Source organism: Oxyura jamaicensis, chromosome 3, assembly GCF_011077185.1.
Source record: "Oxyura jamaicensis isolate SHBP4307 breed ruddy duck chromosome 3, BPBGC_Ojam_1.0, whole genome shotgun sequence".
Lineage (NCBI taxonomy): Eukaryota > Metazoa > Chordata > Aves > Anseriformes > Anatidae > Oxyura > Oxyura jamaicensis.
Window position 1 is genome coordinate 29672537 of NC_048895.1, and position 20111 is coordinate 29692647.

The 20111-nt window shown below is 43.7% G+C and overlaps 2 protein-coding genes across 8 annotated transcripts in view; one reads left to right on the forward strand and one right to left on the reverse strand.

The window, feature by feature from the left end:
* Positions 1 to 8544, forward strand: part of PIGF (phosphatidylinositol glycan anchor biosynthesis class F) — a 26817-nt gene extending 18273 nt beyond the window's left edge. The window contains exons 5-7 of one of the 6 annotated variants that reach the window (XR_004749751.1): positions 2513 to 2646; positions 6364 to 6744; positions 6914 to 8544. Coding sequence is in view for 3 of the 6 variants with exons in the window: in XM_035322782.1 (XP_035178673.1) it covers positions 2513 to 2626 (114 nt within the window). In the remaining 3 variants the exon portion in view is untranslated. Of the gene's footprint in view, positions 1 to 2512; positions 2903 to 3594; positions 3674 to 6363; positions 6821 to 6913 lie in introns of those variants that run through there. The other 5 variants (XR_004749752.1, XR_004749753.1, XM_035322782.1 and 2 more) reach the window with 5 other exon arrangements.
* RHOQ (ras homolog family member Q) lies at positions 311 to 20049 on the reverse strand. Of its 2 annotated transcripts, none has more exons than XM_035322786.1 (5): positions 19849 to 20049; positions 19696 to 19754; positions 4847 to 5011; positions 3954 to 4049; positions 311 to 3229 (listed from the first exon to the last, which is right to left on the reverse strand). In XM_035322786.1, exons 1-5 carry the CDS (start codon positions 19988 to 19990, stop codon positions 3197 to 3199), a joined length of 495 nt encoding a protein of 164 aa, XP_035178677.1. In that variant the 5' UTR covers positions 19991 to 20049; the 3' UTR covers positions 311 to 3196. The 2 variants fall into 2 exon arrangements, with proteins under 2 accessions (XP_035178677.1, XP_035178676.1); XM_035322785.1 differs by having other exon boundaries at positions 311 to 3233; positions 19849 to 20047.
* Between the last annotated feature and the right edge of the window lie 62 nt (positions 20050 to 20111).

A 20111-nucleotide genomic window follows, 5' to 3' on the forward strand; every position in this document is an offset into this window, starting at 1 on the left:
GCACTAGAAGGGTGGTGTTTCTTTTCTCTCATTCACGGCCAGTGAGAAGGAGTGTTGTATAGTTTCTTGCCTTTAACCCTTCCTTACCTTTGCTGGCTGCCATTGGTGCGGGTTGGATTTCAGAGGTCGTGCATTAAGTGAGACAGCCTGCAACTTCTGTGAGGTAACACTGATTTTTAACAAGCAAAGCAAAAACCAAATGGTTTGGAGGGCAGATGGAGGTATCAGTAACATTGACGGTTACATAATTCAGAAAAACCCTTGAGAAACTGCTCCAAGTTGCACTTCAGTCAGGAAAAGAAGCTACAACAATCAACAGAGATCCTTTTAATTGTAGCAACAATTGCCCACTATACACAAAATACCAAAAGATACAGGGTGAATGGGTCACCAGGGATATTGATTTACGGGTTATGGGAACACGACAAATTCAGAGTCTGACATCTAGTTACACTTGTGAAAAGCAAATAGGCAACTACAGATTGACCTAATGTAGGTAAAATTTAATGAAGGATCATTGATCGCTCACAGATAGAGAATTTGATGCAAAAAAGACCAGTGACTTGTGAAGCCTCTGTCCATAGTTTTGTAGATATTAGAGTGGTATTCGACTTCACCAGCAGATAAGAGAGTTTGATTGCTGTTTCCACCAAATGTTACTGAGTGAGCAGCTGGGGTCACAGGGAGGTTTTTTTGCTTTGTTCTTTACACACACGTAATAGCCTGCAAAATGCTAGAAATAACTTGATTAAATTTTATTTAAAAGTTGAAAAGATCTACCTGAAGCATAAGTTTAGCCAAGGCCACAAAGTCATGTGAGTTTTAAATACATGTAATATCTTACCATGCCAAAGCATCTCAAGGTTTTTTATCGAAGATCTACAATGCCACTGTTAAATGAATGGAAACAAGCAAGTCTTTGGTTTGAGAGGCACCAGCCAAAACATTCTGGCAACAAAACCAAGTAGCAGAGAGACAATGTCCGGAAATGGAAGAATGAAACAAGGTCAATAAAGAGTACCTAAGGCACCTTGTTTATAGTCATCTTTGCTACACTCCTTAAGACCTCCAAATAATATATAAAACTGCAAATGCTAAGGAATGTGAAGATGAAACAGCAGAGGACAAAATAAGTTACTCCTATTCCTAGTAAAAATTCCAATGATTGAAGGAGATGAATAAATATATTTCTCTGAGTGATAATGAAGTATGGAGAAGAATTACAGCTAGGAAAATGAGTGAAAGGAGGAACCAGTACCATTAAGAGTAAATTCATTTGATAGTCATGAATCGCCAGTCAAAATGATGTAGGAAAAAAGCCTGGGCACTGAGATGTGGATATATTCTTTAATGTCTAGTGCATTTCTCAGTCTCAAGTACTATAGAAGGTGGGAAAATCCCCCTTAATTTAAAAAATAAAGAATAGGAGAGTGCAGTCTGCACTCGCTTACGAACTGTACAGCAGGAAGTGCAAAACTGACCCTGCAATGTGCAAAGGAGAATTTTGAAGAGGGTTGGGAATTCAGTTTTTTTCTACAATAAATATTTTTAATTGCCAGCTTAGTTGGGACCCTCATCAAATGCAGCATGTAAGTTGACTGGTAAAATATGCTACATTTGAAGATAGAATGGTTGCAGTTTTGTTTTGGCCCTTCTTCCGTGCAAATCAATACCAATTTAAAAGGGGACGAGGGGTCCATCCATTACTTCTCTTCAATACTAGATGCTTTGTGAAAGTGAGTCAGCTGTATTGAGTCAGTTCCCTGTTCTCATGTTACGAAATAGAGCTTATAATTAAAACACTCCTAGAGTCTTCAACATTTTTATGTTTTATATTCTATGTTATATTATAAAATACAATGTTTTTCCTGAACTGGGTGCAATGTTCAGTTTCTAAATTTACGTTCCCTTCCTTCTGCTACCCAAAGGGAAACTCATCCCTTTGCCTACTTTTCAAGACCAAAAGAAAAACCCTCTATTAATCTCTGTCCTTACTTGAGTAGTTCATTTAGACACACCTCTGAAAGTTTCAGAATGTCTTGAGAAATTGGAAGGAAAGACTGAAAGAGGCAGACTTAGAATAGAATAGTTTCAGTTGGAAGGGACCTACAAAGATAATCGAGTCCGACTGTCACAAAGAAATCTTCAGGTTTCCCAGCGTGTGCAGCAGAACAGGAAGTTAGGTTAGCTGAACACTTCATGGGATATAAATACTTCCAAGTTTTTCACATAGTTTTGGGAATATCAAACTAATGTCTGCAATAGCCAGAAGCCTGGTTACGTTTTAATGTGTATTAATTAAAAAACTGTACAACAGCATTTAGTGTTCATGAAGATGCATGTACGACTGTTACACTTTTGGCATTTTTAGGAAAGCACATCAAGCTTTAAAGCAGAACGAGACTGCATTGTCTTTCAGTACCTAGGTTACACTGAGAATTTGTGCTCACAACGTACAAAAAACCACAAATATTTTTCTCAATGTCTGTTTTTACCTTGCATTCTCCCTCAGGTATGGCCCATTTCCTGTTCCCTCGGAGCTACCTTTGGCTATGTGGCTGGTCTGATTATTGCACCTCTGTGGATACACTGGAACCGGAAGCAGCTTACATACAAAAGCAGATAACTGGAGCAAAGAGAGACAAGGTATTTCTTTGTGCAGATTCCATACAGACTGTGCAAACGTTTTTTGTTGGGTTTTGTTTTGTTTTTTAGATATATATGTATATATGTAGTCAAAGCAGAAGACTATCCAAATTCAGTTAGAGTATTTCAGGCCAAGCATCTCCACACAGTAGCATCACACAGATGCTGTTTCAACATGGTGCAGTTTTTGCTTCCTCTAGACTATGTAACCCTGAGAGATTGTACCTTCCAGTCTTAATAAAATATTTGTAACAGACATGGTGGCTTCTTATTACAAGTTCATTGAGTTTGATTTTATTCCTCCGGATTTCACTGGTTGTAGAAGGCAGAATCGTAGTTTTAGCTTTCAAACAAGTTCGCCGTGTACCTTAATGCGTTGTATTTAAATTCAGTAGAATTTCACAGTAAGCCTGGCCGTTGTCAAATGTATCTCACGTGATTAAACAGCAGTTTATGCATCTTGAGCCTATCCTCTTCTTCACCGCGTGTTTCTTTGGAGTCAGAATGGCTATAATAGCTTCATCAAAAACAGTCTTCAGTCCCTTCTGCGTTAAAGCTGAACACTCCACATAGCAGTAGGCTCCTATCTGTCAAGAAAATAAGTTAATTCAGTAGCGATCTACTTCAGCTGTTCAGATCTGCGCATGTCAGAAATTTGTTTCTATAGTGACACCATGAAGTTTGGCTGTGATCTTGAAAATTTATCTGAACGTGCTTCCCCCTGTAAGATACATTTGTATGTATTTAAGCTGCTTTGGTTTATAAAGAAAGCATATTAAATAAACTCTTTGTATTGGCAGTGGGGTCCTCAGGCATTTCTGATAATTAGCAAAAAAGAACAATATAACTAATTTATGTTTTTAAAAAAGTCTCTCTAAAACTGTCCTGATAAACAGTATCCATGCAGTGTGTTAAAACAGTGTATAGCATTCTGAAATCATTTCCTAGAAATGCTTTCAACATCTTGCTTCAAAATGGGGCTTGGACAAGATGACCTCCAAGGGTCCCTTGCAACCTCAATCATTCTGTGAGTTTTTTATTTTAATTCTCTCTGATTCACACTTACATAGTTTTTAAGGAGTTTTTAGACATAGAGTTAGAACTATTACTAATAGTGTAGTGCTATTCCATAGGGCTGTTTCTTAGCTTTTTTCAATGATAAAAGTAAATATTGCTAACTGGTAACCAGTCATCAGGTTTCATATGCTGGCTGGTAAAAGAAATGTAAAGAAAGAAAAGTCAAGTGAAAACAGATGTGTGTTTTTGCTTCTTTGCTACTTGATTTCATTTAGGAGTATCCAGTTTACCTCTTTTGCTAATTTCTGTCCTTGCTCCACAGATAAAGGCTTCTCTTTCATATCATTCAGTCTTGCCAGAGTTTTTGGGTCATCACGAAGATCAATCTAGCAAGAAAGATTGAAGTCATGTTGGAATAGTTTTTCTAAATAAAAGTCAGCAGGTTATATGACATCCTCATTTTAGAGCATCATTATTTAATGGAGTATTGCATGTACAAAAAAAAGGTGTCACGTCATGGTACAGATCGTGGATCTGTACTGATTCAAAAGCTCTGGAAATTTAAGCTGTGAGATACTTTTAATCCAGAAGGTCCAAACATTTATTCCCTAATTCAGCTTGAAGAGCTGAATGTTTAAATGTCTGGTATTAGATTACCAGAAAGTTTATCTAGCAGTGGCAGCAAAATTAACCCAAATATAATAGCAACATGTTGGTCACTTCATAATTGAAGTCCAGGCCATGGCCCACAAGAAGCAAGAGGAAGTTGTCTCAATTCTCCCCTTGATCCTTTGCTTCCATAAATAATGGATATGAGCAGTAGTTGCCGACCAAAGTATTCCAAGTAACATTGAAGATTTATTAGATAAACAACCTTTATTCCTACAATAGTTCTGTTAGTATGAACAGACAATTCTATTCAGTAAGTCCCATGACTTTTACAGAAAGTCACCCTGAGGGATGCAGCCAATCTTGCCACCCTGTTCACAATGTACAGATTTTAACAAAATGAAAGTCACTTATTAGAGAACAATACACATCTACTCTTCTGGCAATTGTTAGTGCTGTTCTGCAAAGCCAGAAGGAGGTGCTGCTCAGGTCCTGCTGGACTTGAACTTTCAGCCCAAGGAAACCATACAATGAACTGACTGCTTTAAATAAACTAAAACAGAAACAGATATACCTGTGTTCCTACTAGTAAAAAGGGAACATTAGGTGCATACTCCTTCAACTCTGGTACCCATTCTTCCTTCACGTTTTGAAATGAAGCAGGGTTTACCACTGAGAAGCAGATAAGGAAGACATCGGTCATAGGATAAGATAAAGGTCTCAGACGATCATAGTCTTCCTGAGAAAGAAAAATTCTGTTATCTGCAATCCTAAATTGTTGTTTGTATTTCATTAATTGTATATTCAGGAACTGTACTCCTATTTCAGGAAGGTTGTTGAAGCAAACTTTCTGAGTGTTTACAACTCTTCCAGGTTAGTTACTGTGGCTGTTAGAACAAAATCTGCACAGAAGAGTAAGTACATGTGAATGTAAATATTAAAAATAATCTCAGTGTTAAAACCAATAGAAACTTACCTCTGTAATAGAATATACGGAACATTGCTCTTTGAAAAGTTTTCATTTAAAGAAAAAAAAAATGTTTACAGTCCAGACATACTTGCAGATCAAAAGTTGGTATCTGTTTGACCAAAGAAAAGTAAGCAGATGTGACTGCTACAGAGCCATCCTGGTTACACAAAGCTAGGCTAGATGAAGGCTATTTAATGCACTTAACTTAAATGTGCTCGTTTGGATTGTATGTAGAAGTGACACTTGAGTTCCTCCTTAAAATTTTCTTTCTGGCTCAGTTTTTACTGTCCTGTGCTACTAATGGTCAGGGCAGAGGAAGGAAGGATCAGAAGGGAGCTCCTTTGCCCCGACTCTGCTTTCTGTAAGCAAGCTCAGCAACCAGTGGGAAGGAACAGAATTAAAGATCAAGACCACTATCAAGGGAACATTAATGCCCTTTGGGAAGAACATGTCTGTTTGAAAAGATTATTATTTGGGTCATTTAGAGCCACAGCATTTAAAGCCCCCAGTCCTATTGCCAGTGCATACAGTACCTGGCAACAGAGGTACTTAGGAGCATTGCTCCTAAGCATTGCTGTCAAACAGACACAGTCCCTCTAGCAAGAGAAAGAAAGTGGGTTTTGCCATATATTTTAGCTAAGGCCAGGAAGGGATACGCCCCAGCTTCTTTTTGCAAGGATTCTTTTGGTCTGTAGCAGCAAATCTGCCCTAGTATTCCTACCTTAGTCTTCTGTTTCGTAATATATATCACAAATTCTGAGCCCTGTCACTGCCAAGACAGTGAAGGATGACAGGTTTCTGCCTTCTCTTCTACAATAAACACCAGTGCATAGTTAATCAGGGGGCTAGGCAGCCTCTCCCTTCCCCACGTAAGCTCCCCATCTTAACTGAATCACACAAATACCAGAATTACTTGTTCATTAAATGCAGACAGAAAAGTAATTCAACTGCATGTTTGAAACAAGCCAGAAAATCCAATTTTCGTTTCCTTGGCAGCTGTCACATTACCAGATTATTAACCTGTAGTTGCACCCTCAAAATAGCCCTTCTTTGATTAAATGTTAGGTTTTTCAGGTTGTGTCAGTAGAATTTAGAAAACATGTGAGAACTTCCTTCCTCAGAACAGCTTCTGCTAGACCCATCTTTTCATCTGGAAGTCAGCAGCTACGGGAGGAGGACTGTTACCGTGAAAACAGAGAAGAGACGAGAAAAGACGTGTGAGAGCAAGCACAGGAGGAGATTCTACACTAGCAAGGAGGCAACCATTGGCCAGCACTCTTTGGTGTCCTCATGTGCAATTTTGGTTATACAGACTTCACTGCCAGTCCTATATACTCCGCAGTTTTGTCAGGAAGCCAGACCATGCTGAACTGTAAACATGGACACACCATTTCACAGCCCCAGTAGCTGAAACTACTGTGAAATGTTTGACAGCCCTTTTGGAAGATCTGCTGTTTCTCTGCTAGTGTTCGGGTCCTGTCCTGTTCCAGAAGAAAAACCTAGTAAGCTTGTCTTTTGAGCAATTGTGGCTATTCATCATAGAAAGCAGAAATTATTTTTTTTTTTTAATCACAACTGTGGATCAAAAGTATTCAACATTCAATTGTTTGTGTGTGTGTGTATTTTATGTTTCACTTAGAGCCAGCTCAGAGTTGCCACTCTGTTTTCTAGGGTGGAGATCAAAATTCTTAAGGAAGCTTCCCAACTGCAAATTAGACAGGTCCCAGAGTATGAAATCTGCATGCAAGAACACTCGCACAGATCCATCAGTTGCTCTCCAATTCAGCTCTACTAAATCATATGCTGGATATTACTGAAAAGTTTTTCTTAAAAAAATAAAAAGCAGTATGAAGTCCTAATTTATTCCTACCACCAAAGAATTTCCTTCACTACACTCCATGGTTTGTAAAAGTCTCTCACCTGTGTTACAATACTGTCTGCGTTAAATATTGGAATGGAGAAAACATTTTACTGTCACCAGAAATTACTGCTAGTCCACTGCCATTAAGATACCCGTTAGTTAATCCATTTCAAATTACAGACTGACTGTTTATTCTTGGCAAATACTCATCATTTGCGAATCCCAAAGCCAAGTTACCTTTGCATGATTAATTTCAGAACTTTTACCTTTAGTTTATCGTTTTTAAGACCCATTGGATACAAATCCTTGTACATTTGGCCACATCTTGGTAGTGCACCTTACTTCCCAAGCGTTCACCAGTGGTCATCCGTGAGTGAGCATGTTTAGTGCTTTTTAAGGAGTGCTCATTGCTGATCTTTCCTGTCCCTCATCTATTTATATGCCTTTTGATTTATACCCTGCTCCGTCTGCACTGGGCAAGCGGTGGGTCCACCCTGCGTAATTAAGATGTTAAACTGAAGGCAAGTACAGTGTGATTGGATACTTTATGTACCACAGCCAAAGATGTACGTGGTATTCGCTACAGTGACTTCACTGCATTGACGCTTAAATTAACAGAGAATTTGGCTATACCCACTAAGCCTGCTGCTTGAAACAAACCAGTGCTGTCAGGCTCTCGTTTAAACCTCACCTGTGCTATGAAAATTATGTTCACGTTGATACTCATAATGGCCTACCACCGCTTGTTTTAGTTAAGACAGGTAATTCTCATGTAATCTACCCCCACATGATCAGTTTTAAAGCATCCAAAACTTGGCTGTTTGTTTTCCCAGTCCTGCATCCTCATAAGAGAGAGCCTGGCTTCAATGTTAGCAGCATCTAGTGGGCCGTCTGTGTGTAAAGGCTCCTTCTGCTCCCCAACAAATCCCCAGAAAATAACAATCCAAACTGAAAGCTTTCTCTGACTTACTGCTGCCCTTGGTAAAAGAATCTGAAGTACCATATGAATTTAGGCTGAGTATTAGAGAAGCCTGGAAAAAAATCTGATCGCTTCAATTATAATTTATTTCCTGAATCTAGTATAAGGAAAATAAATGTGGCTTATTCTAAAATTAAATGCAATGGCAAAATCCAATTATCCTAGTCAGTCAACATAAATTCCAATTTGAGTGCATGTACACACCGTGCTGTACAGCAATTAAACTTCCAATCTAATTGGGGGAGGCACTGCCTATATATTTAGGCATTAAAATATTTAAAGAATTTAACTGGAATATTTTAAGAATATAAGTAAGATGGGTAGGAAAGCCACTAAGGATCAGAATACGCACTAAGCTCTCAAAAATTCCAGACTCTACTGAAATGTCTCCTTCTCCAATATTTGCTGGACTTTAAAACAATATTGTTCACGGTTTGCTGAAGCAGATAAATACAGATAGAAAAAACATGCTGAAAATATAAGAATTGTAATAACTTTAAGCAAATTGGATGCAAGTATGTTGGCTTAATTAACTTTATATGGTGCTGTGATCTTCTATGGACACCCTCTTGAAGGCACTAAATTGCCACAGGAGCATCTGTCTTTTAAATAGTACCTCTGCAGTAACCCAGGACAGCTGCCAACAGAGATGAGACACGGGAAAGGAGACAAGATGGAGGAACGAGTGACTCGGCTTCTCAGCTACAAGCTGGGAAGGACAGGCTTGGGGTTGGTTTTGTTTTGTTCTGTTCTGTTTTGTTTTTAGGAGTGGACAATGGAAATCCAGATTTTTAAATTTTCATTTCCCTCTAGTTTTGATTTTCTATGGGTAAATGTAGCATTGGCTGTATCTTCAGCTCCTTAAAGTCTCTCCTTTAGGTCTCCCTTTCCATCTGCTATAGTAACTCATTATCTGCCTCTCAGGTTTTCTGCTGCCTTGTGCTAGAGTACTGAATCGCTGTTTTTCACCGTATTTTGGATGTTCAGGTGGACTTGTCTTAATGCATCCAAAATTTGGCTATTTCTTTTCCTGACCTTTAACTTCTCAAAAATAGAGGAACTTTTTGCATGTAGACTAAAGAATGGCCTTGCATTTCTGCAAAAGTGTATTGGTCTTATTGCAAAGGTTTGCTCAAACTAAAAGCAGAAATCAGTGCTGCATTTCAAGTTGTCTAATTGATTTTAAAGTAATACTTTTGCCCAATTCCATGGATATCATCTGGGAGGCACAGTTAAGAACACAAAAACTGTATTCCTAACTCTGCAACTCACATAATATGTCGCCCTGAGCAAATTATTATTCTGTCTCTACTTGCATCTTCCCATCTGTTAGGGTGTCCCAGAGGGGTTTGCCAGCTTAATAATGCATTAGTCTTTGCAAAGCACTCCAAAAGCTTTTGATGTACACAGCTTACGTGCAATGGGGTATTTTTAAAAAATAAACTCAGACAAAACTGAAGTCTAATAATCTCATAAGCATGATTTTGTTTGGTTTATCAGAAAACTGAACGCAGAGGTGCAGGCATACCTGTGATCCCACAGTAGTAGAGCCCCTGTTTTATGGCGTCCCCCTCTTCCCTGACCAAGCTGAAGTGGTGGGGACCGAGATCCTTACCCCTCTCTCAATACTGTGAGACCACAGGCCTCTGGAACGGGATTAGGGTCTCTGTATCCCATTAGGAGAAATGAAGGACAATTAGAGGAGCCTTCGTGCAGTCAGTACTGTCCCACACCTTGACCAAGACATCTTGGGAAATGCATACCTCTAAGGTCTGCTGTTACAGACAGTGAACAAGATGTGAACCTAGATCATTTTGTTTTCCTTGCAAATATGAAGGCTGGTGTCTTTAAACAACCATCAGAAACCAAATTCCGGTACTTCATTAACATCAGTGGCTGGGGCCCTGAGCAAGGCGTGTCATGCTTGGGTCTGAATTCAGGCCTCACTTTTGTACTCTGACAGAAACAAAGATAATGACTTGGAAAGAAACGCATCTCCAGTCACATAATGCTGACATACTCTTATTAAACAAAAGGAGAAGCCTATTTCTTTTATATTCTGAGAAGGTAAAAGGTGGATGGAGGGGAACAAAATAAAGCCTGCACCACTGGAAGAAAAACTGGAACTTGACAACTCTGGGTTTGTGCCTCTGCGTTAGCAACCATCTGTTGCTTTCACAGCTTACAACAGCAATCACAAGAGGAGGTTCTCGCTCCCAACCATCTGTTTTTAGAGAGGAAGCCTAAAATAGACGTCAGGCGTAGTTGCTAGAGGAATCCAGCCTTCGTATAGCGCAGGGCAATGACAACCGCTGCTCACAGGGTCTCAGTGAGGCACACATGCGTAACGAGCTGGTTTCTGTGGAGCAGAAATCCCAGCTGTAAGACCACGTTGTAATCTGTTTCGTAGTAGGACGGTTGGAAATACAAATATATACAAAATTACACAATCCATGCAGATTGCCAAACTCTAATTTTACCATTTTTGGAGTGTTTCAAACCTATCCAAGGTTGCAGTGTGCATAGTTTTCCTCCCTGTAAATAAATTTCCATTTCAGTAGGCCCCCCGGTAGTATTTTGGTAAACGTAATGAGCGAACCGTAACAGCTGTGGTGTCTAACGCAGCCCCAGGGACTTAGCAGCAGCTCACAGCTACCCCAGTGGGCAGATCCTACTGTGTCCCTCAGACTATTTGGAATTAGAGGCTGATCCGCAGCCCTGCCATAAGCACTAGTGAGCAGCTGCCTGCCCAGAAGCATGGCAGGAAGCAGGTTTCGGGTGCCGGGCTGAACCACGCTGTGGTTTCTGATTCTACTACGTACTTGGTGGGGGAGGAGAGAGAGGGAAGTGGTCTGTACTGCCCTATACAAAGTAAAAATTGCTTCCCTGCCTTAAAAACCAGCTCTCTACAGCATTTTGGCATGGGCTGCGTGTGCTCCATAGCCCTTCACAGCGCACTTGCGGGCCCGCTTGGCAAGCCACAGCTCGGCCTGACGCAGCATGGCCTGGAACCGCTGCTGGTCCCGTCCTGCAGCCCAGGCCCTGTCACGCAGATCGCTACGTTCGATTTTGTGGTTGCCTACATCTGTAGACAACCTACAGCTGCCCCTAGTTTCGGGACGTGCAAAACAGGGTCTGGTGATCACTGCCTGGTTGCAGGGAGAAAGAACGCCACGGGGCCCCAGGACCTTTGCTGGCTTCTGGGGATGTGGCCTGCACTTCCCAAGAGGGCAGAGTCGCCCTGGCGTGGCCTGTTCACACAGGTTTCCCAGGGAATGCAGAAAGCGGCTGATTTGGGTCCAGCAGCTATTTTTAATTTATAGCAAGAAGACAGGCTAAGTGCTCTCCCATTGTATTCTAAAAATGAAGAAAACTGATCTAAATCCATCTCTAAATTCCTGTGAGGAGGGCTGTTCAAAGGACGTATGAATTATACATTGAAAAAGCCCAGTGTTTGCGAATTATGATTTTTTTTCTGACAGAACTTCCCTTCTGGCATATCTGAGAACTACGCAGCTGCTTACATGTCTGAAATGCTTTTCTATATAGAGAAATAACTAGCTGAAAGATGGAGCCTATTAAGATGGATTTTAGAGCCTTGAGACAAGGATGGAATATGCCCTTTCTTATATATAAAATTGCCTTTAATTGATCAAAATTGATCCCCATCTTAATGTGGGATTAAATACCGTCCAAATCCTACGTCTTGGCATGTGGTGATGCTAAACAATTTGCGTAGACAGGCTCAACAAAACACTGCTCTCCATCGCCACATTAACTTGCTGGCCTCTTCCTGGTGTTCTAAAAGTAAAAGTCAGATTTTTCTCTGCACAACTTACTGTTTTAGCATCTGGAACAACAGAACATGGATTCAGCAGACTGCAAGCACTATCAGTGAGCACACTTTCACTTGAACACACCTATAGCAGTTGCTCAGCCACTATGGAGCTCCTAAGAACCGGCAGGGTGACTGCCGTGGGCAAGCCCTTTCACTTGTTATCCAGCAGAAATCGCAGGTCTGAGGCGCTGTGCTGGCTTCCTTCTCACACTCAGTGACCTTCTGAGTAACACTCTTCCTACACCAGTTTCACACTTCCTCTGCGAAAGGAATTCACCCCAGTTTTGGTGAGTGCAGCCATGAACAGACAGGCTTTTTCATTCTTTCACATTGGGTAATCAGAGAAAAACAAATTCACCCAGGCACAGAGGATCTGATCAGACCCTCAGCAGACCCTGCTGTTAGGGAAGATGGGTTTTTTCAGTGTATTTTTAGAGGAGAAAATGACTGTCAAGAAGTCTGTTTCCACTGAGAAAACAAGCCATGGAATAGAGGTGGTTTAATACAGTTATCTGTGTCATGGCAACAAAGACTGGTCAGTTAGGGGTCCCACTCCCTTTCAGTTTTTACAAATAAACCCCAAAAGCACATTCTTCAGTCCAGTGCTGAGAAACAGCTTTATAAGCTAGAAGACTAAGACTTCATCACACTGACTCCTCAAGATTAATTCCCATCACGCAGTGCTTAGAGGGCATAAACTGCCAGAGTACCTTTGCCATCATGTGCACTCCATAAATGCATCATGGTGAAAGTTTCTGGAATTAAAGGTGTTCCTAGGAGTCTTCTGCATCTCATTTTACTTCAAGCCCCAATGTGTCATGGCTAACAGCTGCCATCGAAGAATGTGGTAAAACACCCAACCGTTTCACTGCAGCAGATGCTAAGGCAGCTGAAAAGCCTCTTAGGGTTTCTCTTTCTGAAGAGAGGAATATGGCAGCTACCCCACTGCCCATGGGTGGGCTATCTGTGGGTACCAAGTAAAGATACAGCCCAAGTTGCTCCTGGCATCCAGCACTCATTCACTCCAGCACACATTCACTCCAGCACTGCATCCAAACTGGACATCAGGCCAACCCGGGGCAATGAGCCCTACACATGATCTTTTAGCATTCACAGCTGCATCTGATTTAGAGCACAAGCTGCTTGAGGCACATTCAGTCTGTGTTTCATTCATCTAATGCAATAAGCTCACCTAGGATGCTGACAGATGTTCCTTTGCTCTGGAGAATTACATTGCCACCTGCATTTTCATACAAACACCAGCAAGTGCCGGTTGCTGCTAAGAATCCCTGTCCACGTGCCAAAGAATGAATGCAGCAGAAATTAAAAGAGGACGAGGACAGCAGCAGCTCATGAGTCAACTGACACAACCTTTACAGAAGCGCTGGAAGCGTCACGTAGCATTCAGGCATTTTTCTTAACACAGATCACCCAGTCACCAATCCAAACCAACCGACTGCTTATAAAACCACAGCAGAACAGAGAAGTAAAAAGATGTCATTCCCCTCCTCTTTGGCCCAGTTCACCTATTTTTATTTTTATTTTAATTAGAGGAGCCATGGTTTTGTTAGAAATGTAACTGCTAATTTGTAGGTTAAAAGAAGTCCCGAATCTCTGCCCCAGGGCATCCATTTTACCAATATTTTTTTATATATATAATTCCCAGTAAAACTTCAAGATTTTGAATCAGTGTTTTATATTATTTCTTAAAGCCCAGGTTCATGGAGTATGACAATTACATGAAGAAAAATAACATGCTTTTCACTTTTAAATGAGAGATGTTTCCCGTCCCCTGCAGACACAGAGAAAACCTGAACATACAAAACCCAAAGGCTTAAAGGAAAACCACTTCCAGCAAAGGGCAAAAGAAAAATTCTCCATCTATTTTCCTTTTCTAGGTTTTTAGGTGCTTCATAGTGTGGTCTGGGGATAGGAATAGCTGACTCATAATTTTGAATGCCTGGGACTGAGAAAATACTGGTATTGCTACTAAGTTTTATGTCCACTTTGTCCGCGTGTTCGCAATAAAGGAACGGGAACAAAGCACTCTGAGCTCAGCAGTAGGGTGCCTGCTGACACAGAGCTGTGGATCAGACCCTTGCTGACGTTATAAGTCCTTTTGCACTGTTTCTCGCCAAGTAATTGATTGGGAGAAAGGTCTTTGCTGTGGAGGCAGTACTCTTGGTTATGTTTGGCTTATTTGAAGGTGTAGTTTTGAGGCTGACTCAGGAGCTAAACTATAAATGAAAAATGAAAATAGTGCATTTTTGAGCCTTATATTTACCTGGGTCTCCCTGCCAGCTCCTGCCACCTCACCCAGTCCCACCACATGCTGCCTTCGGTACAGCATAGGTTATATGGTAATTACATGATGCAGGTGCACACACCACCTTCACATTGGAAGTGAGAGGATATGCAATAACATTATACTGGAAAAGCAACAATTATTACTTGCACTCAGGATTGCCTTTTTAGATTGTGGTGTTTGGATAGCATAGAAACAGGGCACTGTACCTCAAAGAAATCATAAATGAGCAAAATTCAGAGAGAACTCTGTCACAGCCTAAACCCAGAAAAAGAAACATTTTTACTTGACTACATGATCAGTGCTTAGCTAGAGCCTCCCTAGGTCAATACTTCATAAACATGTGCTTTTATCGTAAATGGAAGTTTCAGAGAACTTGTCACACTTGGTTTGCTTTGGGCTCTTTACTTCAGCCTGCTGTTAGCTCCCTTGGCCAAGACATTCTGGATCTACATTTTCAAACAAAACCCTTACGTTTGGTTTTAAGATAACTCGGTCCCAACCTTCAGAAATGCTGTGGTGCTTTGGACACTCTGAAAAAGAAACAAACGTCTGGGGTTTGCCACATATATTCAGTGGATCCTTTGGGGAACTCAGAGCAGTACTTCCCATCCCTGACTCCCCATCTGGTGATCATAATACTTACCTGTCTTTCTAGGAAAAATGTGACACTTTCAAGGTGTGAATCAGTTCACAACAAGGTGTTGGAACATAAGCTTGGCACTGGGATTATTATTATTATTGCAAGAACATTTTTAAAAGCCAATCTGAATGTTAAAGTCCCTTTCCCTTCAAAGGGAAAGCCTGTTTTTGCTCAAGTATTTGTCTACTGAACTCTCATCATAGAGACTGTAAGCTCACGCACGTCACCTCCTCCTTTTGCCTAGAAATCTTGAATTTCAGAGGGGAAATCTAGGCACGTTTCTATTTTCAATCACCTACATCCAGCCAGTTGCTGCTGCGGAGCCGTTCAATCTACATGGCTGGCAACATCCCTAAGGGCTGAGGCTGAGCTATTCATAGGACAGCACGCCGGCCCAGAGCGGGCTCGCAGGCTGCCGCAGCAGCTGCCGGCCCGGCCGTGGCAATGCGAAGGGAGTGAGGGGGAACACGTGGCAGGAGAGAGGTGAGGGGTGGGGGGACAGAAAAGGGGCAGAATGTTAATGGATAATGTTTAATTCTCAGATTTGCCAAAACTGTGCTACAGATTGCAACCATTGTAACTCTGCAATGGTTTTGGGTTGTGGGAGACTCTGCTTGCATGCTCCAGTTAGCGTTTGGCACTGTGGCTGTGGTCCGAGGGGGGAAATTCCTGTTGCACAACAGAGGAGCCAAAGTGGTCAGCAGCTGCCGCTCCTTTCATGATACCGAAGTGGCACCTGCTAAACCTGGACTACCTACCAAAGCCAAGACAAACAGTCAGCAAAGATTACAAAGATGACTGCTGTTTCATATTTATAGCAACCTCTGCAAGTTGTGTGTCCATCCTTTTTAATAACCATGCCTCCATCCCTCTCTTTCCCACAGGCTCGTTCGCAGTTATAATCCTTTGTTTATACACCTGGCCTTAAGGCAGGCGCTGCTCTTGCTAATATTTGAGTTAGCTTTACACACTTCACCAGCCTGACCAAGTTTAATATAAGGTCGCTTTTAACATCAGTTTTAACTCAGTTACAATGACAAAAAAATATCAGCGTATCCGAATTAAGGTGGCTGCAGCTGCAGCAAGAGTAGCCACCAAAACCTGAGCTGAAGAAACCAGGCAGCGGCTTGTTCTCATACTGTGCTTAGCAAGTTTCACAGCTTCTGTCTTGGTGACAGTTGAGAAGCCACCGAGAGTTACCCTGGTCTGCTCCAGCCTCCTCCTGGCCTGCCTCCAGCTCTGACAGCCCTTCGCACCACAACACACCAAGACCGCAAGGCTTCCACAGGTACGTGGTCAGCACGTACTGGAGGAAATGGACCACACCACGAATGAAAATCCCACATAAAACGGTAAGGAGAGGAGGATGAGCCCTGACTGCCCTTTTGAGTAGCAGGCTTCAGTGTGAAGCACAATCCCCTAAAGGTAAATGTTGTGTGTCCTCCCAGTCACTCCAATCATTTGGGATGTGGCAAGGGGACACACGCCCCTCTGTGAATGCTGACAGGCATTTCTCCAAAAGTTTTGCTACCATGAGAGCTGGCAGTATTAGGCTTGGTACTACAAAAGGCCACAATAATCATCATTTGTTCCTAGTTCAAAAGCGCTCTACCAGGGTGAAGTCAGCAGACTCCCAATGGAGCCACAGTTCCATTTCCAGGCTTATTTTGCCACGCACCCGTGCTCCATAAAAACTACTAGCACGCAGTTACTCTCCCTCAGCAAGAGGGGATTGAAAAGCCAAAGGCACCCAAGCATCAGCATCGCAAGCACCTCACGGTTAAACTTAGGCATATCTCTGCTCCCAGCTCTGGGCAATGCAGGTAGGCTCCACCATTCTCATCCTCTGGGGAGGTGGAAGAGTGAGGGGATGAGCCGAGAGCCAGCCAAAGTCAGGGGCTGTACACAGCAGTGAGGCTAAAAGGAGCTGTGGCTCCACCTCTGGGAGGAATTGCCCAAGGAATGTCCTCCCCAGGATGGCAGGGCCACCACCGGGACCAGTTCCCATCTGCCTCCCTGGAGCAGCAGCCGGCCTCCACAGCTGCAAAACCAAACGGGCTCTGAGAGCCTCCCGTGCCCAGCAGCTGTACTGGCTATTTTCTGCTGAACCATGGCTGCAGTATTTTCAGCCAAAGTGCCTGGATGCACGCACGCACACAAAGGGGGGAAGGTCTGTCTAGGTGTAGACTGAAGCTTGTGAACTGTGTCTTTTTCCCCTGCTATATATAACCTGGAAAAAACGGGACTTTAATGGATTTATTCTCAACCTACTTTAAACGCACAAAGATGCGAGGCATTACGTGATCGGTGCAGTTACTATCTCTGATTGCCTGTGTTGTGACGAAGCTTGCTAGAAAACGCATACTGGGTGTCATGAACTCAACAGCTTACAGCCCCTCTGCCAAACAGAAGTCTGTCACAAGTTGCTAAATACATAACCATGCAAGCTAAAGACACCCACAGGCTGATAAGTCAGTACTTCAGGCTGATGAGCCTGCTGCGCACCAGCTAGAAACCGAAAGGTCTTGATTCCTCACTCTGCCACGGGCTTGCCGCATGAATTGGGAGCGGCTGAGAAGCCCGAGCCTTGGTCACACTCCCTGCCCCAGGAGATGAGACCTGCAGGCCGCACCAACTCACTCTGTCCAGGACTGGGGACAGGCACGCTCTGAAGACAGTGAACTGCTCAGATGCCACAGTAATCGTGCGCTGCCAAGTCTGGAGAAAACGATACTATCAGGCCAGTACTTTACAGTAAAACTATTTGGGGGTGAGAGAAATAGAAATAAAAACACTGACGTACGCTGGCACAGAAACCTTGACTTTGAGCAGCAATGAATCCGAGCTGTACAAAAGTCTGTACAAACAGCAGGCGTGTACCAGATGCAGCAGACTGTTTCCTCAACATGGAGAAGGCACCAGCAACTCGTGGCTCTTCTGCTCTTAACTATATACATCTTTAAACTTGGAAGTAAGCTTTCTTTTATCCCCTGGCTCTAGAAGAACTGCTTGTCAGCAAACTGTCCCTGATGAAGGAGGAAAAAGAACAAAATCACTGGTCTAGGGTCTCTACATGGGGTCCCCGTGAGAATCTCCTTAGCTGTGCTGCTTGTTGGGATGGGGCTTTCGTGGCCAGCCCCGGGTGCCCACTTCCCCCCATATGCTGAGCTGGGGTGAGAGTAACAGTAAAGATGTTAATGTTACCTGGTAGGGCTGACTAAAAGGAGAGTTTTGCCAAGACCAGACATATTTGTAAAGGTTGCCTTATTAAAACACTCTACATGAGCTAAGGCTCCTCTGAATTAGGACAGCAAACATCTGGTCCTGGGTGCATCAGAAGCTGTAATGTGAGCTTAGGATTTCAACTTCTCACAATTCAGGCAAGAAAAAAAAAAGGCTAACTTAAACTTCTTACAAATCTAGATACACATTTTAACGCTGAAAAGCTTTTTTAGCTAACAGGAATACCGTTGCTTGCTGTTTGCTGCAAACTGACCAGTTTACCCTGCTAGCTGTAGAGGAGGCCAAAGGTCTCTCCGTTTGGTACTCAGCACGTTCAGGCAGCGAGGGATACCACAAAACCACATTAGTTAAGGTTACACAGAGCTGACAACACGCGCTCCCATTAATAGTAACAAGTCAGCACAAGCTGTTTGAGACAGCATCCACAAATAAGCTATGCATACGTACGCTAGCGCTAGGTGCTTATTTTTATATTTTCCAGTGCTTATTATAGAAAAATAGATGCATATTAAGTGGAGTTTTAATTTGCCTGAGCACTAGATCCTCGTATCGTAGCACACTTGAGCAGTATTTTACAAGCTGTGTTTTGAAAAAACGTTTACTATGGAAAAGCAGGGCTACGACAGAAACAACAAATGAACTTAGTTTGCATAAATGGGACTAGTTTGTGCTTATAGCAGGTGAAGTCAGTCTTTTGGTAAGAATCTCACCCTTCAGCTACCAGCTTTTTGGAAATGAGGCTGTTTCCTATAATTCTCCTCGAATGGAGTTTATGACTGTTTTCAGGCCTCACAAGCACAAGAAAGACTGGTTGAGTGCTGCTTCCCTTACGGCTGCATGCAGATCTAAAAAGTTGCACTGATTTGGTCAGTGACTGTTCAATCAAGTGCAGGAATAACTCGGACAAAACGTACAGCTTCAGCCTACACGAGTCCGGTGAGATTAGTTTACTAGCTACTCGTTACAACAGGGAAGCACATCTGAGGTCATGTGAGACCAAACCATGCGCTCACGCTGTGAAAAGTTTTCATATGAGAAATACACAACTTTCAAAAAAAAAAAAAAAAACCATGCAGCTTTTCTGTATGCACTCCAGGCCTCCTTGGGAGTCTCCTACACCTCCCGGGGCCAGGCCCTGTACCACGGATGGTTTTTTTTTGTTCCAGCTAAGCCTTCCCCAAAGGGCTGCGAGCGCCGTAAGGGAGCGGGGCAGCCGTGCAAGCCGATGCAGCGGGGACGGGGCTGAGCCATGGAGCCCTCGGCGCGCTGCACCGCTGCTGCCCCGGCCCGACGCGCCTCGTCCGGCGCTCGAACTGCTCGTGATGCGCGCTGACGTAGCGCCTTTCGCCATACACCCTCAGCAAGGGGAACCGCTGCAATTGTCTAGAATAGCAAAAAGACGAGGGGAAAGGAAACTCCCCGCCCCGAGCCCCCTCCCGGGCTGCCCCACACGCCGTCCCAGGGTGACATTTGGCTGCGTTCCACCTCCCCCGTCGGGAGGAGCGGCTCTCGGGGGGCTGCCCGCTCCCCCCGGGGCTGGGGGCGATGCGCTCGGGGTGCTGCGGGGCCAGCTCGGCGTCTCACCTGTCCGGCGGTGTCGTAGAGCCCCAGCAGGTACTGCTTGCCCCCCACGGTGACGCTGACTGCAAGGAGGGAGAAACGGAGCCGGTGAGGCGGCGGCCGGGCCGAGCCGAGGCGATCCGGGCGGCCGCCCCCGCCGTCCCCGTCCCCTCTCACCTGCGTAGTGGTCGAACACGGTGGGCACGTACTCCTCGGGGAAGGCGTCGTTGGCGTAGCTCATCAGCAGGCACGTCTTGCCCACGGCGCCGTCCCCCACCACCACGCACTTGAGCATGACCGCGGCGCTGCCATGGGCCATGGCCGGAGCCCGCCCTCATGGCCCCGCGGCCGCTCCCCGCCGCGCCGCCGGGCCCCCCGCCATCGCCGCCGCCGCCGCCGCCTTCTCCTCAGCGGGCGCCCCCGCCGGGCGCGGCCCCCCC

Coding starts and splice junctions, on each gene's coding strand:
- RHOQ (XM_035322785.1), bottom strand. CDS start 19,990: ATGGCCCATGGCAGCGCCGCGGTCATGCTCAAGTGCGTGGTGGTGGGG. Junction 19,755..19,848: donor CGTGTTCGACCACTACGCAG/GTGAGAGGGGAC, acceptor CCCTCCTTGCAG/TCAGCGTCACCGTGGGGGGC. Junction 4,050..4,846: donor TTTTACTAGTAGGAACACAG/GTATATCTGTTT, acceptor CTTTCTTGCTAG/ATTGATCTTCGTGATGACCC.